The 23,113-nt window shown below is 33.0% G+C and overlaps 1 protein-coding gene and 1 long non-coding RNA gene across 4 annotated transcripts in view; one reads left to right on the top strand and one right to left on the bottom strand.

The window, feature by feature from the left end:
* Nucleotides 1-7,095: 7,095 nt before the first annotated feature.
* Nucleotides 7,096-23,113, top strand: part of LOC111043664 (bcl-2-related ovarian killer protein) — an 84,314-nt gene continuing 68,296 nt past the window's right edge. Inside the window, exon 1 of one of the 2 annotated variants that reach the window (XM_039423266.1) lies at nucleotides 7,096-7,535. In XM_039423266.1, the coding sequence (XP_039279200.1) occupies nucleotides 7,390-7,535 (146 nt within the window). In that variant the 5' untranslated portion in view covers nucleotides 7,096-7,389. Of the gene's footprint in view, nucleotides 7,536-11,503; nucleotides 11,533-23,113 lie in introns of those variants that run through there. The other variant, XM_039423267.1, reaches the window with a different exon arrangement.
* Nucleotides 13,523-23,113, bottom strand: part of LOC120350351 — a 47,548-nt gene continuing 37,957 nt past the window's right edge. The window contains exons 1-3 of one of the 2 annotated variants that reach the window (XR_005570703.1): nucleotides 17,884-18,052; nucleotides 14,705-14,895; nucleotides 13,523-13,649 (exon numbers count right to left, since the gene is read on the bottom strand). This is a non-coding gene — a long non-coding RNA (uncharacterized LOC120350351). Of the gene's footprint in view, nucleotides 13,650-14,704; nucleotides 14,896-17,883; nucleotides 18,053-23,113 lie in introns of those variants that run through there. The other variant, XR_005570702.1, reaches the window with a different exon arrangement.

Here is a 23,113-nt window from a genome sequence, read left to right as displayed (position 1 = left end):
TTATAAAACGTGCTATTTGCACCATTTTCTCTTGAAAAGCACCTAGTTATATGACCTCTAAGCCGTCACATATAGTTCTCTCTTTTAGTTTGATGTATTGATACTTTCATGTTCCTTTTTATTACAGTATTGATTTTTTCTAAATTTTCCAAGCAATGTATTTTTTCAATTATCGGGATCTGAAACTCAAATCACCTCATTTCAACAGCAAACACACAATCAAGGTCTTTCTATAGACCTTGCATACAATGAATAGTTCACAGACAAATTTGAACCAAACTTGAAAAAAAAACAATACAAATAATGATACTGACATCATCATGAAAACTAATGTACTGTATGTAATAAGTTATTTTCTTTTATTTATCTAAATGAATGGTTCACCTATAAATCAAGCTTGTATGAAACGTATCTATTGGAAAACTCATTGAAAATAGCCTACTAGCTGGCGGAAATTTGAAGAGGACTGATTTAGATAGCTTATGATTGTGCCTGATACAAATACAGTATAATGTATAAGTGTGTTGAAAACAGTGCCAATTTGTAATTATATACAGTACTCTTATATTATACATTATTATATATATTTATATTATTTCTATCTGTAATGCAATATTGGCTATGAATAATCACAGAAGCTGTACGTAAAAATGTTCAGTTGCGTTTACACCAAAGTTAATAACAAAATGTTAATAACTTAATCCTTATAGATTCTATTAGATTGAACATAGCTTATCACATCACTAGAACATAGCTATTATGATGAACATAAGTGCTTGTGAAGTTCTGTTCAATCTAATAGAATCTATAAGGATTAAGTTATTAACATTTTTTTTAATAACTTTGGTGTAAACCCAGCTTTAGTTGTAAGTGAGTCATAAATTAGTTTATCATCGAATTTCAGGCTACATGGAGCTGATATTATGCATTTATTTTATTCATCGTAGGAATAATAGTCTAGTGTGGCAAACATACGTTAATTATTAATAAAGTTGACTCACTTTTCAATTTTGTAGGTTGACGTCTGAAGAAATTGTAAGTTATGTAAAATTATATAGTTTACAATAAACTCACAGTGGAACATCCTGGAAAACCATAAATCTTCTATTATATATAAAATATAGTACGCTTGTACTATAATTATCAATATTTTTATGAGATTGTTTGTGTGGTTTTTATTGTCAAAAACATAATGTATAATTCTACAGCATGTACATAACGAATACACAACATAGAAATTCATAGCTGTTATAATACTTGAAAAATACCAAGAGACACATCAATAATACAATAAACAACAATAATAAATTGTAGGTAACAGGATTTATATATTATAATATGATGAGATAAAAACGTTTCCAGGCTTGAGACCAATATAAGAAACACATTCAAAATCCAAATTCATGAAGAATAAAATATAATTCAGATTGGATCATTAATAAAACAAATATAAATTCAATTTAATACTCTTACTGTCTAATCACCTTACATTATGTAATTTTTATATACCATATTAAATTGAATTCGTATTCGTTTATTTTATCTTCTTTCATGAAAGTATTCTATTACGATCTATAATATAGGTACCTGTTTCATAAAAATTCAATTCACTTAAGCTATATGCATTTTTGTCTAATTCTTTAACCATTACCATGACTTGTCTGCACTTCCCACCACTCGACTTATTCACAATTTTATCAAATATTCTCACCATAAATTCATACACACACTTAATTATATGGTTCACTACCGTATTTATTTTGCTAAACCCATCCTATATCTTCCTATCAATCCTGTATTGCTCTATTCAATTTGCTACATCTCTCTTCCAGCATAGCGTCTAGCTAGGTAAACTAGTATTTTCGTTTTATGAATATGGGTGAGAAAAAAGCTCTTCAGTTTTACTCATATCTGAAAAATGAATCGATTCATTCTTCCTATATTTTTTCTAGTTTCTAGCAGGTACGTTAGTGATAACAGAGAGCAAGATCTCTCCTTTCCTTCACTCTAAGCGAGGATGAAGACAAACAACTACAATCAATAAATTGAAGTACTTGGGTACTATGAGGTTTTTCAAGTATCTAGTGAATTTTGCCAGACAAGCACTCATCTTTCACCCTCTGCGTTGGAGTGCTTTCTTTTAGACTGTAGCAAAAAAAAAAAAATGCCTCGCAAATCTCAAAATCAATACCATCAAGTCTGGAATGGAAATTATGAGTTCCTCTTGGTATGGGATCTTTGTGGCAGATATAAAGAAATAAAATAGATTGAATTAATAATATTCCTAAAGAAATATTGTTTTTGAAAGGTAGGTTCTTCTGAATATATTATTCAAACATCATATTCAGTTGAAAGAATAAAATAAAATAATTAAATGCTTCTATAATATTTCTTAACTACCTATCATTGCCGATTTTAATGCTTGCATTTTCAATTTGTCCCTATAAAAAAGACCTACATAGGAGAATGAAACCTATTATTCTTCTTAGTTGACCAAAAATTGATAGAGATAGTATGACTACCAAAACTAGTTTTCCAAATTGCTTTTCTAAATAAATAAGTATCTTTTTTCGATAGGGCTATTCTTGAATAGATTTTTATTTTTCATTTCTATAAATAAGTTGTTATAGATAGTGCAATTTATTTTTTATGTCTGTATCACCTTCAATATTACACAAAAAATCTCCAATCTGCTAACAATCTATAGTGAAATTCACTTTCTTAAGTCAGCATCTGATTAATAAATTGGTTTGCTATCCATGCACATCATTGGACAAAGCAGATATTTTATCCCCTTCCAACTCGACAACGTTTCCAGATTGCCATGAAAGTTTGTTGTCTATAATATATTACATAGACATATAGAATATTGGATTTCAATTATGAAAATGTATTAATAAATCATGAAAGGATATATTTTTCTCTTGATATTCGAGCAAGAATTGATAATGATCGAATGACGAGAATCAACAATTAATATCAGGTTGAGGGCCCTGGATTCTAAAAAAGACAAACATTTTGTTAATATAAATAAAAATATAAATCGCAGTACCTTTTAAATTATTTTGTCACAACATGTTTTGGACATTAATGCCATTTTCAAATGATTTCACTTTGAAATGTGTGATTTCACGTCCGAAACATGTTGTGACAAAATAATTTAGAAGGGTAGGCTACTGAGATTTATATGTTTATTCATACTAAAAGTAGCCTAAAGAAAAAGACAAACATTTCTTGAATAATTTCATACCAAAAAGATGGTGGAAACGTGTTCAATAACTTCACAAAATAGCTTTATAATCATTATTGTTACTTTGAATGTGAGGATTACAGTGTTCAAGGAGAAAATTTTCCCAATTCCTTTGAAATTATTCAATAATAGCCTCAATAATTGAATCCAATATTGGGTATAAATTTGATGTTGCCAATATATAAAATACCTAGGTCACATTCTTAAGGCGGATTCCCACATATCAGTATCAGTGAACGTGTCAGGTACAGTGTAGATATAACTTAATTACCATGAGTTCTAATGGGATTATTCACATTATACTTCCCCATAAGTTGTAATGGGTCTAATTATAGTCGATCAGCCAAACTGGGTAGAATAGTGCTATTGGATCTCATAGGAATTATATTTTCACTGAGCCGGTTACTGATTCTGATGGAATCCACCCATGAACAAGTGGTTGGCAGTCACGATCACCGCCCTTGTCAGGTGGAATTGTATTGTTTTGCTATTTTCCTCATTTAGTGCCGGTTGCACAAAAGCCGGTTGAATTTTAACCGTGGTTAATTCCACGAGAACCAATCAGAGAAGCCGTCTTTTCAAAAAAGCCTTCTCTGATTGGTTCTCGTGGAATTAATCACGATTATAATTTAAACGACTTTTGTGCAACTGAGCTTTATTGTTGTCAATCTTAGTGGCAGATTTAAAATCAAATGTCATAACAATATTATATTCCCTAGAAAGTAGATTCCATCTTATAATCTTGAACCTTAATCGACACTATTTTGTGTATTCCAAAGTTATAATAAAAACATTGGGCTACTAAGTTTGAACAGCTTCATAAAAATTTATTGAAACACTGTATTATAAATTGGATATTCAAATCAGGGAAAAATTATTAAAAGAAATGATGAATATATAGACAAATAAGTACAGTAATCCTCATGTTTTAATGAATCATGTGCGTAGGCATCGCCGCGGCAGTGTTATTTTCTCTCCTCGTATAGGTGAGGAGAGTGGGGTGAAGTTCGTTCCAGTTCGGGTATTGGCAATTTATACATAAATGACAGAGCAAAAAATTCATAGCTAGAACAATATTTGTAGCTAGAACCCTTCCAAACATACGATAATCACAATCGCGTATTCAACTCTTTAACTACGGATAAGTGTTTACATTTGTGACATTGTTAAAATCTTGACCAATATTTGAAACTGAGATCTTTCCATCATTTGGTTTGTTTAGAGAAAAATGAACATTTTTTATTATTATTTAATGTCAACAGTAAAGAAGCGTAATCTCGGTAAAGTAAAAAGGACGTTTAGCGCAAATTACCCTCTGAATATGATCAGCAAAACTAATATAAAGTATCATGGGGTGTTTACTTGAAACTACTTAACCTTATATTAACATTGGCCCCCCAAAATATATTCTATATCCGCCACTGATTCAAATTATAACAATATAACAATACTTATAAAAGTAATTATAACACTAATCACCATTGACCTGTACAATAATTTTTCATTCAATTCCATCTAAACTTTATTATCAGCATTCTTCTTATAAATAGCACCAATGCTGACAGTTTAAAGTGGATCTCACTATAGGAATTGGATTTTTATGGAAAGAATAAGGATTCAATATGAGAGTTGGATAGAATATCCGAATATGGTTAAGGAAAAATACATCTGTGTGATATGTTCATTACAGAGAATATAGAAAAATTCATTTATTTATAGTCACTGTAATGTTCATGGATTGCATAAATATAAACACTGTAGAAGGGTAAGATTTTAGAGAAAATTCTCAAGACCTATGTCTCTAGAGAAAAACTATCAAAAGAAACCCACTACCATTCATCATTCATAAATAATCATTTATCAACTAGATTTTTATAATTGTTGGATTTGTTCCTCAGTACAGAGTTCAGTGATACATAATTTATATGGACGGTTGTGTGAGTTTCTTGGAGATGAAATACAAATCATTAATTCAACTTGAAGTTTCAATAGTGAGCAAATACAAATTAACCATATAGCAAAAAAATGTTTAGTTTTTCAGGATTTGGTATTTTTCAATAGACTTTTCAAATTTCCGTACTGTATAATCTTGTGTAATCTGTATAATTAGATCGATAGTCCACAGATTCAACTACAGATTGTTTATTTTTAGTCCATGTCAGAACTCACATGTAGCACAAATGAACGATAATTTTTGGATAATAACAAAAAACAATCATTACTCTTTTGCAAAGTAAAAACCTGTAATAATGTAAGCTTCATGACAGGTTCAAAGTTTCTGTGATAAAATTCCAATACCATGCATTTTAAATCATATAAAATTTCTTCCTTTTCCTTTATGGATCGATTTCAAACTTCTTTCGCAGTGTGATAGTAGTTTCATGAATTGATCAACTGCAGTGAATTTTCTTTATTCAAACTTAATAAAATTCCATGAATCCAATACTAAAATAAACACCCCTGTACTGATATGTTCACTGATTGCATGGGATTCCCCTCATTTACAATAATTAATTACAACACGTTTTTCCATGTGGTTGAAGAAACAACTGGCTAAATTGAATACAGAATAGAAAGTACTCGAATAATCATTCCTCAAGGAATAAACTTTGATGTGTATTATATATATAAGATGAGTGCGTATGTTTATATGGTTCAGAGATGTGTTTGTTATCAATGATTGGGTTCAACTGGCTTCTCCTCTCACCTACCTCTTTCTATTCAAATTTTTATTTCCCAATAATTTTGCAATCGATACAATTTTATAATATCATCAGGAATGTATACTTGTATTAAGATTAGCCTACATATCGGAATGAATAACTATGACTAAATTACTAAATTGTTTCTGATTTGTCAATAATCAGTCAATTTTTAATTCTCCACATTTTATATTCACACTCTTCTTCTTATCTCTTCATTCTTCTTCCGTTTCACTTCCTTCTGTCACATAATATATTCATGTAATTTTTCTCCTTTTTTGTTATTTCAGTTCATATTATGTAAATTCATCTAAAACTCCGCTGTATTGTAATCTTCATAAATGAAACCTTAATCAATCAATTATCCAAGGAGCTTATTCGTTCTTCATTACCAATCATTTATATTATTTACTCATTTTTCTAGCATTATACATTGCATTTGCTCCTCTCTCACTCATTACATGTATATTTTTCTAGCATTCTGTTATGCATTATATCTACACAACCAACAATCTAAACATATTTATTATTACATTTCAAGTAAATATGATTTTGACACTTGAAAATGGTATAAGTACATCGAAACTAGTTGTGTTAATATATAAACATATAAAGAGGGCACTAGTGATTTTTTATAATATAATAATTAATTTTCTATAATATTTAATAGTATTTTTTTATAATAATTAAACATTCAAGTAGCCCTTTCAAAATACGTTATTACTATTTTTCAAGAATTGTAACATATTTTTCAAGCATCACATCGACTCCACACCCCTACCCACATCCCAGTCAGGACGGCGCATCGAAAATCAAAAAAGACATCCGACATCCGACAGCCAACAGCCAACAGCCGTCATCGCATCGATCGTTCGAGACTAACAGGACCCGGCGAAACAAAACAGAATTCCTCACAAAAACTGGAGCCTGGATTTTTGGCAATCGGCCCAACGTCTTAGCAAATGACGACCGCACACTTAATTATTATAAAATAAAAACGACAACTCAACTCACTGCTGAATCGAAGAACAGTTTGGGATGTGGGAGGGGGCGTCCGGGGGCTCCTGGAGTTTCCCGGAAGGGGGGAGGGTTTTGCTGAACAAGCTCTGATGCTGCTGAACCAGTCTCCCGTCGAGTTAGTTGCTCGCTGAGCGTTGGAGCGGGAGGTTATCGCTGTGAGAGCGTCTGTTGTCAGCTCGCGACGTCGCAAACGTGGGTTGTGAATCCGTTACACCGGTTTTGAGGTTATGTTCTATCCGCGCTGACACACTACACTACCGGTACCGCGTACTAATTCAATCTAGTTCACCCAAATTGCACCTAGTTTAAACTTCTGGTTTAATTATTATTACAGTATTATTAATTTTACCTAGTGCAGAAGAACGATGAGATGAACCAATTGTGTGATAAGTGACAAATTTGTGGAGTGTTGTGAACATGTCGGATACAAAAACGTCGTCAACTGAGGCGACAGATGATGGTGATCCGATGCAGAAGCCTGCGACCTCCTCTTCCTCCTCACTGGCCAGCAAGTCTGAGCTCAACGTCGCCGGTAGCGAACCCCAACTGTTGCATGTCATCAGGTGAACTACACATATAAATCAAATTAAAACAATAATTTTATTCAATTAGAACAATTGTTCACCTTAATATCGTTGGGGTTTTTAAGTTGAAATGGAATAAAATAACCATAAAATAATAAATAACATATAAGTTAACATAAATAATGAGCATAAAATAATATAAGTATCGTTATAAGGGTGGCCAGTGAAATAAGAGATCTCTTCAAATATTTGTTGGTCTTTTTCCAGTTGAAATGTAATTAAATAAGTTGTTAGAGTGAATAGTGAAATAACAGACTATTTCCAAATAATTGTAGGTTTTTTCAAGTTGAAATGGAATTAAATAAATCGTTATAAGGGTGTCCAGTTGAATAAGAGGTTTGTCCAATTAATTTCTAATTGAATATTCAATAACTATGAACGGAAGAATAATTTGATTTATCACGTAAATATTTTACATTTTCCACGCACAAGCAGAAAGCTCATGTAGGTATAATCCGCGATAAAAAAAATCTAGATAAAATGCTCTTGAAGTGCTTCTGGAGAGAAACTGGGAAAATACAATAAGAAAAATAAAATACATTCTAGAATCAGATAAAGGAGTGCAGAAGGGGAATGATACTGAGATGATAACATGTACAAAATATGATACATTAACAATAGAAAATTTAAAGAGAAAAATAACAACTCTGATTGTTGTAATCTAAGAATTACTCCCAAATCGAAATTGATTACATGACAATCACTTTGACATGCCAAATGAATAACTAATACATCAATGTCAAAAGCAATTAGGCAATGAATACAAACTAATTTAGAAAGAATTAGTGTCAAACATTTCATAAATGAAAGAAGTATAATGAAACACCTTTTGTGATTTATGAATACCAGTGTAGGCATACATAGCACCTTTCCACCAATCACAAAGCAAGTTTACAGTTCTTTTATTACTTCTCTAAAATGAACATCGAAAATTGAAACGTTTATAGATGTTGTTTCAAGCAATGATCAACATTCACTGATTTCTGTTCTATTGAAAGCAAACTACATTGTAACTGTATTCACAAATACAGCTGTATTTTAGTAGGTGCTCATGAATTCTATTTCAATAGTTTGCTATTTATAGAACTTCTGTCATTTTTTTTTGCTTCCAATATTGTATGAGCTAATAATATGTACAGCCATTGTCGAATCGACTATTGCAAATGGAAAGAGTGATAAATTTTGACAAACTATCAAGGTCATATAAAAGAAGATTGAAATAAAATAATTGATATAATGAAAGTCGCTTCATGATATGAATTGTAATGAAAAGTACCGGTATTACTTATAATAAAATTATTATTATTATTATTATTATATTATTATTATTATTATTATTATTATTATTATTATTATATTATTATTATTGTATTGAAATAATTTTAATATAATAATTTAATTTATTGAATAATAATTTTTATACTACTGACATTAGTACCAACAGTAGTACTCTATACTAAGCATGCACATTCAGAATGCAATAGAATGATTACTTTTTATAGTGAAGTAATAATAATAATTGAAATACCGGTCCTGAAATTGATGAAACATTTTCTTTTTGCTATCTATATTGAAAAGAAGTAATATTCAAAGCTATTTTGGTTCAGCGATCAACTAAAATCGAGTATGCTTTAATTGAATGCCGATAGATCCAGTTTCAAGTCGGTAAAAATGGAAGACGGTGGCTGTTGAATGCCGTCAATAGGACCGCCAACGTTTAGAACGCTCAATCAATGTCCAGATAACTATTCATAAATAACAAGGTTGATCATCATCCATCAATCAGGTAATCAATCATTTCGCAGCCACTTAATCTGAGATTAGGATTACGCAATCTTCTTATTAGGTTCTAATCTTTTCATAAATCTCGAAAGCAGAAGGCGTTGATGCGTGTGTATAAAATACAGGCTACCGTCAAGTTTTACTACAATTTTTCAACTGATTATGTTCATAATATATTGAAGAAAATTCTATTTTTAGTGATTTATAGTGGAATTACAATACTGAGATATTATAAAAGGACTTTACAACTTTGAGAGCACATAAATATTTATTGACATTATTTTCAAAACACTTCAACTTTAAGGGGGGGGGGGTTATTTTGGTTCGATGTGACAGCTGTTGGCAATGCGACATACATCCCACCGATAATCGATAATTGATTTCTTGTCACACTTGCACCAGCATATCAGGCGTAGCTTGTGCAACCGCAGCGATCCGAATGTGATCCGATTTCAGATATCATCAAGATTGTCTGGTAGAGGCGGAATATTAACCTTATTCTTAATGAAACCCCTCAGGAAAAAATCCATCGTGAAATAAAATTAAAAATATAATGCTGAAAGTAAAAGGACACTTCATCTTGTTCAGCATGACGGTGCACCAGCTCATTTCCACGGAAAAATTTGAGATTTTCTAGACAATTGCTTTCAACTTTGCTGGATTGGCCGTGCAGGGCCAAATGCATGGCCACCTTGCTCACCGGATTTAATACCGATGGATTTCTTCTTGTGGGGTCTCATTAAGAATAAGGTGTATGTTCCGCTTCTACCAGACAATCTTGATGATGATCTCTGAAATCGGATCACATTCGGATCGCTGCGGTTGCACAAGTTACGCTTGATATGCTGGAACGAGGGTGGCAAGAAATAGATTATCGGTGGGATGTATGTCGCACTACCAACGGCTGTTAAATCGAACCAAAATAACACCTTTACCTTGAATTTGAAGGTTTTTGTAACAAAATAAATAAATAAATAAAATGACACCTTTCTCAATGCTGTAAGTAATTTCAATAAATATTTATGTGCTTTCAAAGTTGTAGAGTCTTTTTATAATCACTCTGTATTAATCTTACCATTTTTACTATTAGAAGCAATGCAAGTGTCTAATTAACATTCACAGTGATTACTTCAAATTTACACTCAACCAGTTATCAAATAAAATTCAATACTTTGAAAATCAAGAGTGTCAATACTTTTCAAATGACCTTTAAAATGATGGAGCAATAAACTTTCGAGTCATCTAGTTGAAAACCTTTGCCTTCTCCAAAAAAACTCACGTTCGGCAGTCACTAAAAATTTGAGTAATTTTTAGATTTTGTTGAGAAAATTTTGGAGAATCTGATTGAATTTGAGATTTTATAAAGCAGATTAGGTCAGCAGTTGGAGAAGGGTAAACTGTTTAAAGAAAATACGATTTTAAATCGGTTAGTGTTAGGATAGAATATACGGTTGTGTTAGACTGCAGTAACTATATAACCATGGTTTATATAGTTACTGTAGACCAGACGAACGAGTGCTTGTTCTGAACAAAGATTTATAAAAATATGGATAAAGGCAGTTTGAAAGCACTAAAACCATGAGAAGTCTGAAGTAACATGGGATTCATAAACTTTTGGAGACATAATTTATCATGCTTTTCTCATACGGTACGTCGCGGAATTCGTGCTCTAACTCTATGCTCGTTTATTGAATTATAGATCTTTCACTCATAGATTCCAACCAATAACGAAATGATTCAACCTTTCCTTTCCAGTACTGTTTACTGTACATCAATACAGCGATGAACCAATAACAAAAGTAAGCTTGAGCGTATCTTTAAACACAATAATATTTACTCGAGCACCAGCTAAGTGTTCTCACAACAAACACCAACATAGAAAAGTGACACAGACAAATAAAGAAAAGTTGCTCTCTGATGATTCTTTCTATCACACAATAGCACTCGAACCTTAGCTTGCAACAGCAACAGATGTTGCAGTGCTGATATGGCGGTTTCGGGGCGAGTAGAGTGTTATAGTAAAGTTCACGTCAATGTTTCGCTTCAATTTGACATTAATCTGAGGCCGACCACCGATATCCCGCCCGGGACTGTCAATTTCAGTGCAAGTGAGAGTGAGAGCATAGAATAAGCATCTGTATAAGTTTTCTCTGGTGAGAGTGAGACAGAAAGCTGCACACATGTCACAGAGACGGTCGGTAAACTAAACACACAAATCCCACTTTTCATTTAATTTTCATCAATGTTCATGAGCCAGATTCATTCGATTTCATTTTCAATGTTATGGGCTGTTAGTGGTTAGGTACTAATCTATAGAACTTAGTGATAGGCTAATCGAAATTGATTTTTGACTTCGATTGATCATGCAAATGTAAATTGAGAAAAAAATGAGAAATATTTTATTTTTTCACGATCGACACTGAGCCTTAACGTTGATACTGTGAATAAGACTCTTATGTTTCATTTCCACATTTTCCATTCTATCCAATCAAGCTTTTTTATTTTCTTCTAAGATCACCTTTTCCAAATATTTGTTTACTTTAATTTCATTGATACTTTATGCACTGTTCGTTGATAAGAATCTTGAATGCCTATGTTTTGTCGATAAAAGTCTGCATTGCAATTTTGATTTCTCTAGCCACAATGTTTCAATAATTATACTACTGTACTGCTAAAACCATTTAGGGCTGTTATCAAAGATCAAGAAGAGAGACATCAATTCAAAATAATATGGAAAATTCTCCACATTCATACAGCTTTGAAAGTTTTATAATGTTCATGACTTTCTGGATAATCTGACTGACTGATTGAAAATTGTGGTTGGTAACCCCAAACTAAGGCCGGTTGCACAAAAGCCGGTTAAATTTCAATAATATCACGAGAACTAATCTGAGAAGCCTTCTTTTCGAAAAAGCCTTCTCGTGGTTCTCGTGAAATTAATCAACAGGCTTTTGTGCAACCGGGCCTAATTGTCGTTTTTGTTTGAGTCAAAATTAACTTTTCAGCTAAAGTAGTACTGTAAATTTGTTGCTCAGACGATTCTTACACGAGTCCTGGACTTGTCCGTGGGTAAAAGGAAAGAATTACTTATCTGGTAAACAGATAAGTTTCAATACAATACTAGTCGAGCTCTCTATGGAAATTAATATCTATTGGGAATATTGACATCCTTCTACATAATTTCTTGTTGCATTCATGTTGCAAGATTGATTATTCAATATCTTCTTTTGAATTGAAAAACGTTTCAAAACCACTTCAAAAAAATATTCCAACTGGTACTTGAAATATTAGCTTCTTACTAATTTCAACCTAAACTAGTTTTTATAATATTATTAAGTATATAGATCTGCAATTTAATTACTGACCATCACATTTATAGGTCTATTCAGCGTACTAGTTCTCTTATAATTTCATCCCATACCACTTCAACGCTCAACTCAATTTCGTGACAGTTTTATGTGGGAATCTCAGAGACTGAAACAAGATAATACAATTAATAAAACATTAGAGAGCACTAATTCGTTTTTTCCAGAGTCTGAACGTGATTTTAATCGATAGGAATTGCTAGCGAGTAATTACTAGACCAGGTTGTAGGATCTCCATTTTATTACCAGTAATAAAAAATATTACACAGGATTCTTTAATGACAATCTAGAAGAACTATACGTACTCAGAATAGAATAATATAACTTGAAATTTCATTTTAATACCAGACATATACTGTATAGATACCGGTATAAATATAGGCACAATAAAGGTATAATGGCGGTTTATAGTGAGTTTTTTTCAGGGAGTCATTCGATTCCAGGTATGAAATATGTGAATAATATATGCTTTACATAATATGTATTCATATGTTTAACATATTTATCAATGAAGTTTATTGTTTTTGTGAAATTCTCTGAATACGGTACCAATGAATATTTAAAAGAGGTTGACAATAAAGATATCAAGAGAGAATGAACGAGCTTCTAAACTTGCTCTGGAAGTTCGCTTCAACTATTCTCAAATTCAGCTTGGGCAGAAAGTAATTATAATCTAATTTCTCAAGTTCCCCAACAGTTTATTCAACTATTAACTGCTTGAAATATTACTGCAAGTTTGCGACGATAAGATTCAACAGCATTGCAAAGTTTCTGGTGGTCTAAATCATTCTGTTAACGTAAGAGAATCCTTACCTATAAATACTCCCATGCAGCTTTGGACTCCTAATACACGATTTCATCATCATTGAATTCCGTATTCTTGATTCCTGATACCACGTTCTTATGCAGTACTTCGACAACTCAGAACTCGCGATCCACATGGCATCTAATCAAAAAGCATTCCGATTAAGATAACATAGTTCAAGAATATAGTGACTAGAATAACAGTTTATAAGTATGATATGAGAATTACAGGTAGTATTCTCTATTAACAATTTCGGCAAACAAATCTTATAATATTAAACGAGCAACTTCTGTTTAGATGTTTATATGTTTGTATTTCACCGGATCTCGAAAACGTCTCTAACGATTCTCACAAAATTCAGAACATAGTAGGTGTATAATATGAATATTCGATTGCACTAGGTCTCATCCCTGGGAAAACTCGCTGAAGGACATTAAAAGGATAATTATTATTCTTGAAAAAAACAGCTGATAATAATTATTTCGTCGTCTGTTGGTGATGGAAGTGATTGAGCGAGTTCATGTGTGTGGGACTGTGTCAAAATTATGACTCGGCTGTTGAACTTTTGTAATCATTCAATCAGGTAATTAGTGCCGGTTGCAAAAAAGCCGGGCTATTTTCAATACTGATTAATTTCTGTAGATCCATCTTTTTGAAATGGCCTTCTCTGATTTGGTTCACGCGAAGTTAATTAGGATTAAAATTTAACCGGCTTTTGTGCAATTGGGCCTTTGTGAAGGAAATTTTTGCATTCCTAATGTAATACATTTTTTATGCTTTTGTACTCCAGAGCGAAGCTCGGTTCCCGATATTGAAAAATGATATTACATTCCAATCGCAATTAAATTTGTATTTCAAATTAATAATAATTAACTTATAAAAGTTTTATATCCTCTATTAGTCGACAAAATGTAAGCTTGAATACATTTCAGAGCAAAATATTTTTTCATAAAAATCTATGAATGAGACAAGACTTGAAAACTAATTAACCGACTGAGTCAACACTTCATCATTCGAATTGGAGAGAAGAAATCATATTACCGAAAAGAAATAAGTCAACGCTTCATATTCTTTTAAAAGACGGCAAACTGTTAACTTGAGTACCGGCTTTAAGAGCTTCTAATAACGTTGAAAGAATGTTTAATAACGTGAAACGTCCCGTTGAGAAACGTATAATAACGCTAAAAGTTTCTCACCGAGTTTTTAGCAGTAGTGCGAATGACAAGGCTACTGAATCATGCAGCTCTCGAAAAGCAATAAATTCAACCCCTCAACTGTTCGCTCTACTGCATGCAGCACGTATCTTCAAGGGCTCTCCCTGAGCGTATATTTGAAGAGCAGTGGTGAAAAACTCCAGCCGAATCCAAAAGCCAATAATTCAATGAGCCTGAAACATAAAAACTACTATTATCACTGATTCACCGTATAAGGAAACACGCAAGCATTCCAAAAAGTCAAAAAGTGATGAGTCTGTGGGAAGTGAATTGGATTGATACCAGCTATATAAATAGAATGAGAATCTCACCTACAGAAAAAGATCGCATCTAATGCAAATGCATAAGAACAAATGCGGTATTTGAATACAAATGAGAGTATTATAAATATCAAGCTTATATGAGAGATTATAACGAGATTAGCCTGCATGATACATATCGAGCTTTGTGGAGAAAAACTAATAATAACGGAAAATGCTATCAGATCCTATCACAAGCGCACAACTAAAGGCAGTTTCAAAGCTGGAAGATCTTGTTTATTGTCAGCTTTTTATTTCCGACCTTCACTTGAACAACGGCAACATAGGTTTTGTTTAGATTAGATTCAATGAGAGTGGAGAGAAGTTGCTCCATTTAGTTGCAATATAAGCTGGTCCAGTTGATGCTATTTTTAGCGATTAAATGCCATTATATGAAAAACACAGTCAAACTGGTTTGCAGTTTTCTTCATTAATTTTCGAAAAGGTAGTTAGATTTTTTCTTGGGGAAATTGTTTTATTCTGATTGGAGGTGAGAGGTGTTGGAGCTGCAAGGTTAAACAATCACTAACAATGAAGAAACATAATTCGTTTATTAATCTTGGGGCCGTGTTTATGGGCGATTCTTGAGAGTGTTCTTTGCCAAACATTCTTAGCTCTGGTTGCCTGTAGTGAGGTCCACGTTATAATGGCAGCATTTGATTAACATTGTTGTTGCTATCCTTGTCTATCATTCAACAAAGCAGATAGCGCTATCCTTTTCTAGTTCCGCAACGTTGCCAGATGGTATTTTAACAATGTAGGAATATAATCCCTCCTTAATATTTAAAATATATTTTATAATTACTTATTATAATATAACTATTAAGTAATGTATTTTATACTTATGTTTTAAACTTTGTAATTATAATTGAGGATACATAAATTTGAATTTGAATTTTGAATTAATTAAAAAATATTCAAACTCAATTATGAAAATTTATTATTTATCATTGAAAAATATTTTTTCTTGACGAATAAAATATAATCGATTTTTTTCACAAGAATGAACAGTTAATATTACATTGGAAATACCGGAATCAGCTATCCGCTATTGTATAGAAGGCAGAGATTCAGCAGCACTGACTCCTATCTTTCTCCAATGCTACTATAACGTGGATCTCACTATAGGTAGCTGAGCTCTGATTGTTTCATGTTTTTGATTGCAATGAAGGTTCTCCAGAATACGTCCCTTGACGTTGATGAGAATGTTAATGCGGATAGATTTTTCATCGAAACAGAAAAGGAATATAAACTTAAAAAGATACATTTATTCTCTCTCGCTCCAACCCACTTCTGATGAATTGGAGAAACAAAGTTTAGTCTAATGAAGAAACAAAGTTTTATTAGAGGCTTATCGGAGCAAAACATATGAATACTTTCAAAATAATGAAGATCATAATCCAAGCTGTCAGGCTAACTACATTTTCCAATAAGTGATTGCACTACGAACTGAATTCTCTTTCCAATTCAAGTCTGAACACTCTACAGGCTTGTCACAAAATGAGACGCAACGCGACTTGACGTGACGTGACGTGAGTCTACTAGATAAGTTAATATCATATGATCATATAATAATATCGAGTGACCTGGCTGGCACAGGTCTGGTGTCAAAGTTTTCAGGTCGCAACTGATCATTTTCAGGGCCTGATATGATTATAATGATCATATATTATAATTCTCACACGCACACGTGCTAGCTTTGTGTCAATGTGAACATTATAATAATATGATACTAACTCATCTAGCAGACTCACGTCACGTCATGTCACGTCGCATCGAGTCTCAATTTGCGACAAGCACATACAAACAATTGGAAAAATCTAAAAGAATTATGATTCCTGTATCGGAGATTTATTCTTATTCTCTATATTCAATTGAGAGATACCATGTGGAGATTCCATCTCTCTATACGTGAGAAGTGGAATATTATTTCATTAAAGTTGGAAGTCAAATAGGAGTAACTATAGACGGTTTCCTTTTCAAATCGTAAAGCATCAGGAGAATTCGAAGAGAATACGTTTCCATCCTTCCTCAAACCGACACGAGCTACTCCGACCTCAGACCATCATGACTGAAAGAAACCGTGAAGGGTTCAGACAGGTTTCCTTAGTCGAGTCTTATTTATTTTTCATTTCAATTCCAGCTGTAGTAAGGAAAGCGCAAGCTTCTCCTGCTTCTTTAGTGCCTTCTAAAAGGACTCTGAACACAACAGTATACCTTCTTCATCATGGTAAGAGCTTCAAGATTTTCAGCCGTACTCATACATTCTTCCAAATAAACTTGAAACTAGCAAATTTCGTGAAAAAACGTACGGTACTTGACATCTGCAATTCACCGAGAGCAGGAATATTGAAGGACATTCTCAATTCTCCAAGTGCTCATAATATAGGCAGATTGAGCTAAATCATTATGGATGGCCATTACAACACAAGTTGATCTTAATAAATGCTACATGTGACCCAAATATGAATAAATTGATAGATTTTTCTTTACTTGAAATTCGTTTGTTTGCAGTACCGTATTTTGGTTTATGATTATTTGATGGCAAATTGCTTCCCTTTATGATATAAACATAGACTCACTCTTATTTTCCAACTTAAGTTAATCAGCCAAATTTACAAAACATAACGATCTTTTTAATTGTTCTAACTGACCACTGACTGGTGAGAAAACAGAAAAGAGAATTAGTTCAAAGCTGATAAACCGACAACTGTATTTTACGAGGCCACTGACATTGTATTAATTGAGATTAGGCTGCTTAACTGAACTAGCAAAACTCAGTTCAAGGTGAAAACCGATACGAAATTTCCGATTCGAAAAATTTCAAAAATTGGAATTACTGTGCTATAAGAGAATGTTTACCTGCATTTGACAGCAAAGAGAATAAGTTGGATGGAAAAAGTTCATTGAGGATCAAAATCAAAAACGCTAGTTGGCCAACTTGGAATAACACCAACTTTCAAAAAGCCAATATAATTTTACCAGAAGTGAACAAGCATGAAAATTCTAAGTTGTACTGTACTGTAGAGTACTAAACTGTATTCATGAATATTTCAGACCGTTTTCCAAACAATATTCTTAGTGCTAGCAACCTACGATTTAGTTGCCTAGCAACTTAGAATCTAGAATCGTATACTGATTAGTTGCTAAGTAACAAAGTTGAACTCACCTGACTTTTGCTACAAAAGTGAATAAATTTTTCCCCAAGTCTAACTTATTATTAAAATTGAATTAGAACATGAAAGAAATTAATAGCGGAAAATGAGAACTATTCTAGTATGCGTTACCATTCTGTGAGTGGTTGAAATCCTTGTTTCTTATTGGCTGAAATTGTCAGTATTTGAATACTGGCGGACAAAATTTTTCAATTCATGTAGTTTTTATCTGGAACCATGCTTTGTCTAACGCTGGCTACTTGGAATATTTAATTGAGTAGCTGAGAAACTTTTCAAACTCCAATTCTACGTTTAGTTACTCAGTAATCTTCTCAGATAATTTGAGAGTCTGGCGGATACATTTTTCAATGTCATCAAAATTTAGGAGCTGTATTCATATTCAGTTTATTACATCACCTATTTCAAAGTAAAGTAAGAATAGGGCAGAATCAATTATGAACCTTATAATATAAATTATATCTTTCATTTATAAGTGAGCTGATTTCGTACAAATCCGTGGGAAATAGAGTGAGATTACAGAATGATAAGCTTGAAAACACAGGCCAGATTGGTAAATTATATGGAATTTCAAACAGATAAGAATGGTCAGAAGGTAATTTCCGAGTCGAATAATAGATACGCATGCATTTGCTACAGTATACGAAAGCCATGATAGACCGTAATGATACATAATCAATTTCGTGGTACTGTATTTTCAAATTTATCCGTAATATTTGGAATATAAATCTTTTGCCTCACGATCGAACAATGCGAAATCAAATTGATACGTTGATAATAAGCAATCACATTAGCTTCATAAAATTAGAGTTGAAAGCTGGTTGTATTTCATGAAAGTAATTAGGATGTCCGAGATGGATGAAATTTAAAACATTCTGTGAAAATATATGAAAGCAATTTATTCCTATTAATCTTGCTCACTAAAAAATCTCTTTAAATATTGGACAAAATTTGAAGATTTAGTGAATTCTGATACGATTTTTGTTCAATCATAAGAAAACTTATTATAATTCGATCAAGATCAACAGGTTTCAATTCAGCCAGACCCCAAACGCAAACATTTTAACATAATCAAATTTGAAATCATAATTTTTTTCCTTCTCAAGTAATCAAAGATTGAATACTACTTCAGGATCTGAGAAACAGTTACTATCTTGAATAATAATCATCAACATAATTCAACTCATCTTTTCCAGAAACTCTATCAAGAATAGGCTAATACAGCTATGAAAAAGAACCTAAGTTGCGCAGTTAACCTCGCTGGTATTTTATTATCATTGCAGTTTCTGAAGTAGAATATTTCCATTGTCACTCCTAAAGTTGTCCCTTGACAGTTATAAAAAAAACGGCTATCACTATGCTGATAAGTCTTGGGCATTTTCTTCCTCTTGGTACCGTACTAAAATATTGGTTCCGTCATTCTTTTACATGCCACATTATCATATGCCCTCTTTCTCAACTGGAAAAATAGAAGAATCAGGAGATTTTACGTCAAAAATCGAGCTATAAGGACAATTCTTTCAAGACTAGAGTACTCATTGAACGTTGTTTTATTGCCTAAACAATGAACTTATTGAATATTTTTTTCAATTTAATGCACTGGAAAACTCATGTCAAGGTAGGTTGAACCCCTAATGACCGTGGAACCGAGAATATTTTTATAGCTCCTAACTATAATCAAACAAAATTACAGATCTATGGTATTTTAAAGCGTGAGCATGAAATGTGTTGGAAGATAATCATGAATAACGTCCATAATCTCATCGACAAATGAATAATAATATTTGAAATAAATTGAGATACTGTATTTTCGTTCGACATTGAAAGATCTTCTTATGACCATATGAGCTTTCATATGATTTGATAAGATTCATTTTCATTAATTATTGTTAAAAGAGAACTCTCGTTACAAAGACCTCCGGTTAGAACCAGAGAAAAAACTTCTAAAATTTCACCTGTTCCTGTATTTATTGAGCGACATCAATATATTTAAAGACAGCTTACAATTTAGATAATATTTCAATCCATTACTATTTGTAGATCATAATAAATTAATAGGAGTAGGAATCGAACATGAAGCATGACATGCAAATATTGCGTCGAATTGAGTGTTTATGATAGCAGATAAATCGGGAGCATTCCCAGGTATTATTGATTCTGAATTATAATGATTAATGGTTCAGACTCTGAATGGGAGCGAAACGTTCTGCACAATTGGAAAAGCATTTCACTTATCGATCGACTCCAATCCGTTCAAAATTAGAATACTCAACAAAAAAAGTTCAAATTCCCTTCAAATACAGTATTATCTAAATCTATCACACCTCATGAATAGTTGATACTTTGAAACATACCTACTCTTGAAAGATTCAATGTACAGTTGTTCTCTCGAATTGGATCAATGTTCCAATCAGTCAAAACTTTTCCACGCCACGGACATATTCAACGCAGCTATTTCCTATCAAGGAAACGTCATCCTTGATTGGAAAAACACAGTTTTAATTTTGCCACATACTCATCGATTAAATTTGTTGACAGGACTGCAGTTTCGTTTTGAAATCAACACATCTTCAACTGTACTAATGCATGGATGCATCTGTTCTCTAAAGAATATTTAAGTCCCTATATTCAAGAAACGTTATCCCATTTCCTTATTAGAACATTTATTACTACAGCCATCTCTAGTTGGATTCCTTAGAAGACGATTCTTTAGTCACCTGGTCATCAAGAGTTGAAAGCAGGTAAAACTAGCTAAATTGAAAGGAATATGTTGGAATGCATCAAGTTATGCATTGTAAGCGAAATTTCGTGGACTGAAATCCAGCTAATAGCTAGCTAATGGTGCCAGCTAAAAGCTGAACCTTGAGCTAGCCCCAACTCCATCAACTCCCAAATAGGTCCAAGATTTAATGCCAACACTCAGGTAATTTTAATCGCGGTTATTAAACTAATGATTATTACAACACCTACATCACTTTCCATTTTCAACACATAATCATTAGTTCAACCATATTTTATTATTCTAGAGATGTCCCCCTCATCCCTTTATAGTCAGCCTCGTTTCATCATTTCCCCAGCCAAAGAACAGTTTTCAAATAAATATTCACCGCTGTTATTATCAAGATGTAATCTGATTTTCTACAAATACAGTATTACCCAGATCATAATATCCAATAAATGATGTAGATCAATAGATCATAGATGAACTCCCAAATCGTTTACATGTTTAAAAACAAACCTTTTTCTACATTATACACTTATTAATAGCTTTAAAGGTATCATACGTGATGTAATGAATCATGAATAATTCACATTGGAAAACCTAATTTCATGTTAACCCAACTTTTCCTACTTTCATCAACACCCAAATACGTCGAATGTTTTAATCGGCAAACACTTCAACCAGATCTTGGCAATCTCAATGAACCAAGTGATTGTTACTACACCTATCACTTTTCAATCTCAACTCATAAAATCAATCTACCATATTCTTGCGCTTCCTCTCTCCTCCCTTGCATTCATTTTCCATTTACATTATTACATATACAAACAGTGCTTTCATATATCATACATAAAAATATGTTTTTTTCTGTTATTCAAAAAATGGTCACATTTTCTTGAAAATTAACTTGGTACATACCCAAAAATGTAACCTCTATCGATTCTGTCATATTCTTGCGCTTTCTCTCTCTGTGCCCTCACTCGCTTTTATTCTTCCTCATTCTCCATTCACATTATTCCTCACACAGACACAATATAGATGTAGCCGGCCCAGGTTGCCGGCTGGAGTCACACAGCGATTTAGAACCCCATAATCTCTAGTGGAGCCTGAAAAGCTTAATGTGATATCTCCTTGCTTCTACTACTCCATTCAGGTATCCTGTTCCAAATGGAGCAGCTGACCAATCCAGTGCGACCTAAATCCATGAGCTCGTTTGCGCTAAAAAACTTACGGAATGACTGTTTTCCATCTCCGTACTCCATCCCTTTCTTACCGCTTAATCCCATTCTTAGTGCCTTATCCAACTCTATAATGTGTACATACTGTATTTCACTCTATTCTTACTGTTCATATATCTCTCTCTTACTGCCTCATTCCATTCTTAATGCCTCATCTACTGTATTCCACTCTATGATATGTATACTCTATTTCACTCTATTCTATTCCAACCACAGACTGCAGTGAATAAGCATTTGTGTCTCGTGTTCTAAAAGCTTCAGGAATTTCCATTTCTTGAAGCGGAGGGAAAATGCTGGCGCTCCACTCAAATCTGTGGGTAATATTCAAATGACCTGTATGCTGTTAGACTGAAGTGCTGTGGGAGCACTTGCATTGTGCTGGTAAGTGAATAGCGTCTAGTGTAGAAGAGAGAATGGAGGGAGAAAGTGTGATACAACATGGAAGGGGCGTTGGTGGTGAGGATGGAGAAAATGTGTGGATAGAGAGAGAGAATATGCATTTGGATAGAAAAGAAGAAAGTTAGGTGGAGAAGAGGAGTGGGTGGAGGAAGACGGAAAGAGAATGAGTATATGAAATATAAGCAACATCAATTTGAATAGAAGAGAAGAAAGGTAGGCGGAGACTAGACAATAAGAGGGTGGAGAAAGACGGAAAGAGAATAAGAGATCAAGAAAATAAATGCGTGAAGAAATGGTGGATAAGAGAACATAAATATTTGAATAGAAGAGAAGAGAAGAAAGGTTGGTGGAGAATAGACAGGGAGAGTGTGGAAAGAGACGGGTGGGAAGAAAATGAGTAGATGAGAGATAAAGAATATGAATTTGGATATAGAAGAGAAGAAAGGTAGACTAAAGGGAGTGAGAAATGAGGAGAGGAAGATATGATATGGGAGAGGAATGAAAAGAGTAAGGGAGTAAGAGACAAAGAGGAATATTGAATATAAAAGAGGAAGAGAATG

The sequence above is a fragment of the Nilaparvata lugens genome, chromosome 3 (genome assembly GCF_014356525.2).
Source record: "Nilaparvata lugens isolate BPH chromosome 3, ASM1435652v1, whole genome shotgun sequence".
NCBI lineage: Eukaryota > Metazoa > Arthropoda > Insecta > Hemiptera > Delphacidae > Nilaparvata > Nilaparvata lugens.
This window is presented reverse-complemented; position numbering and strand designations above follow the sequence as displayed.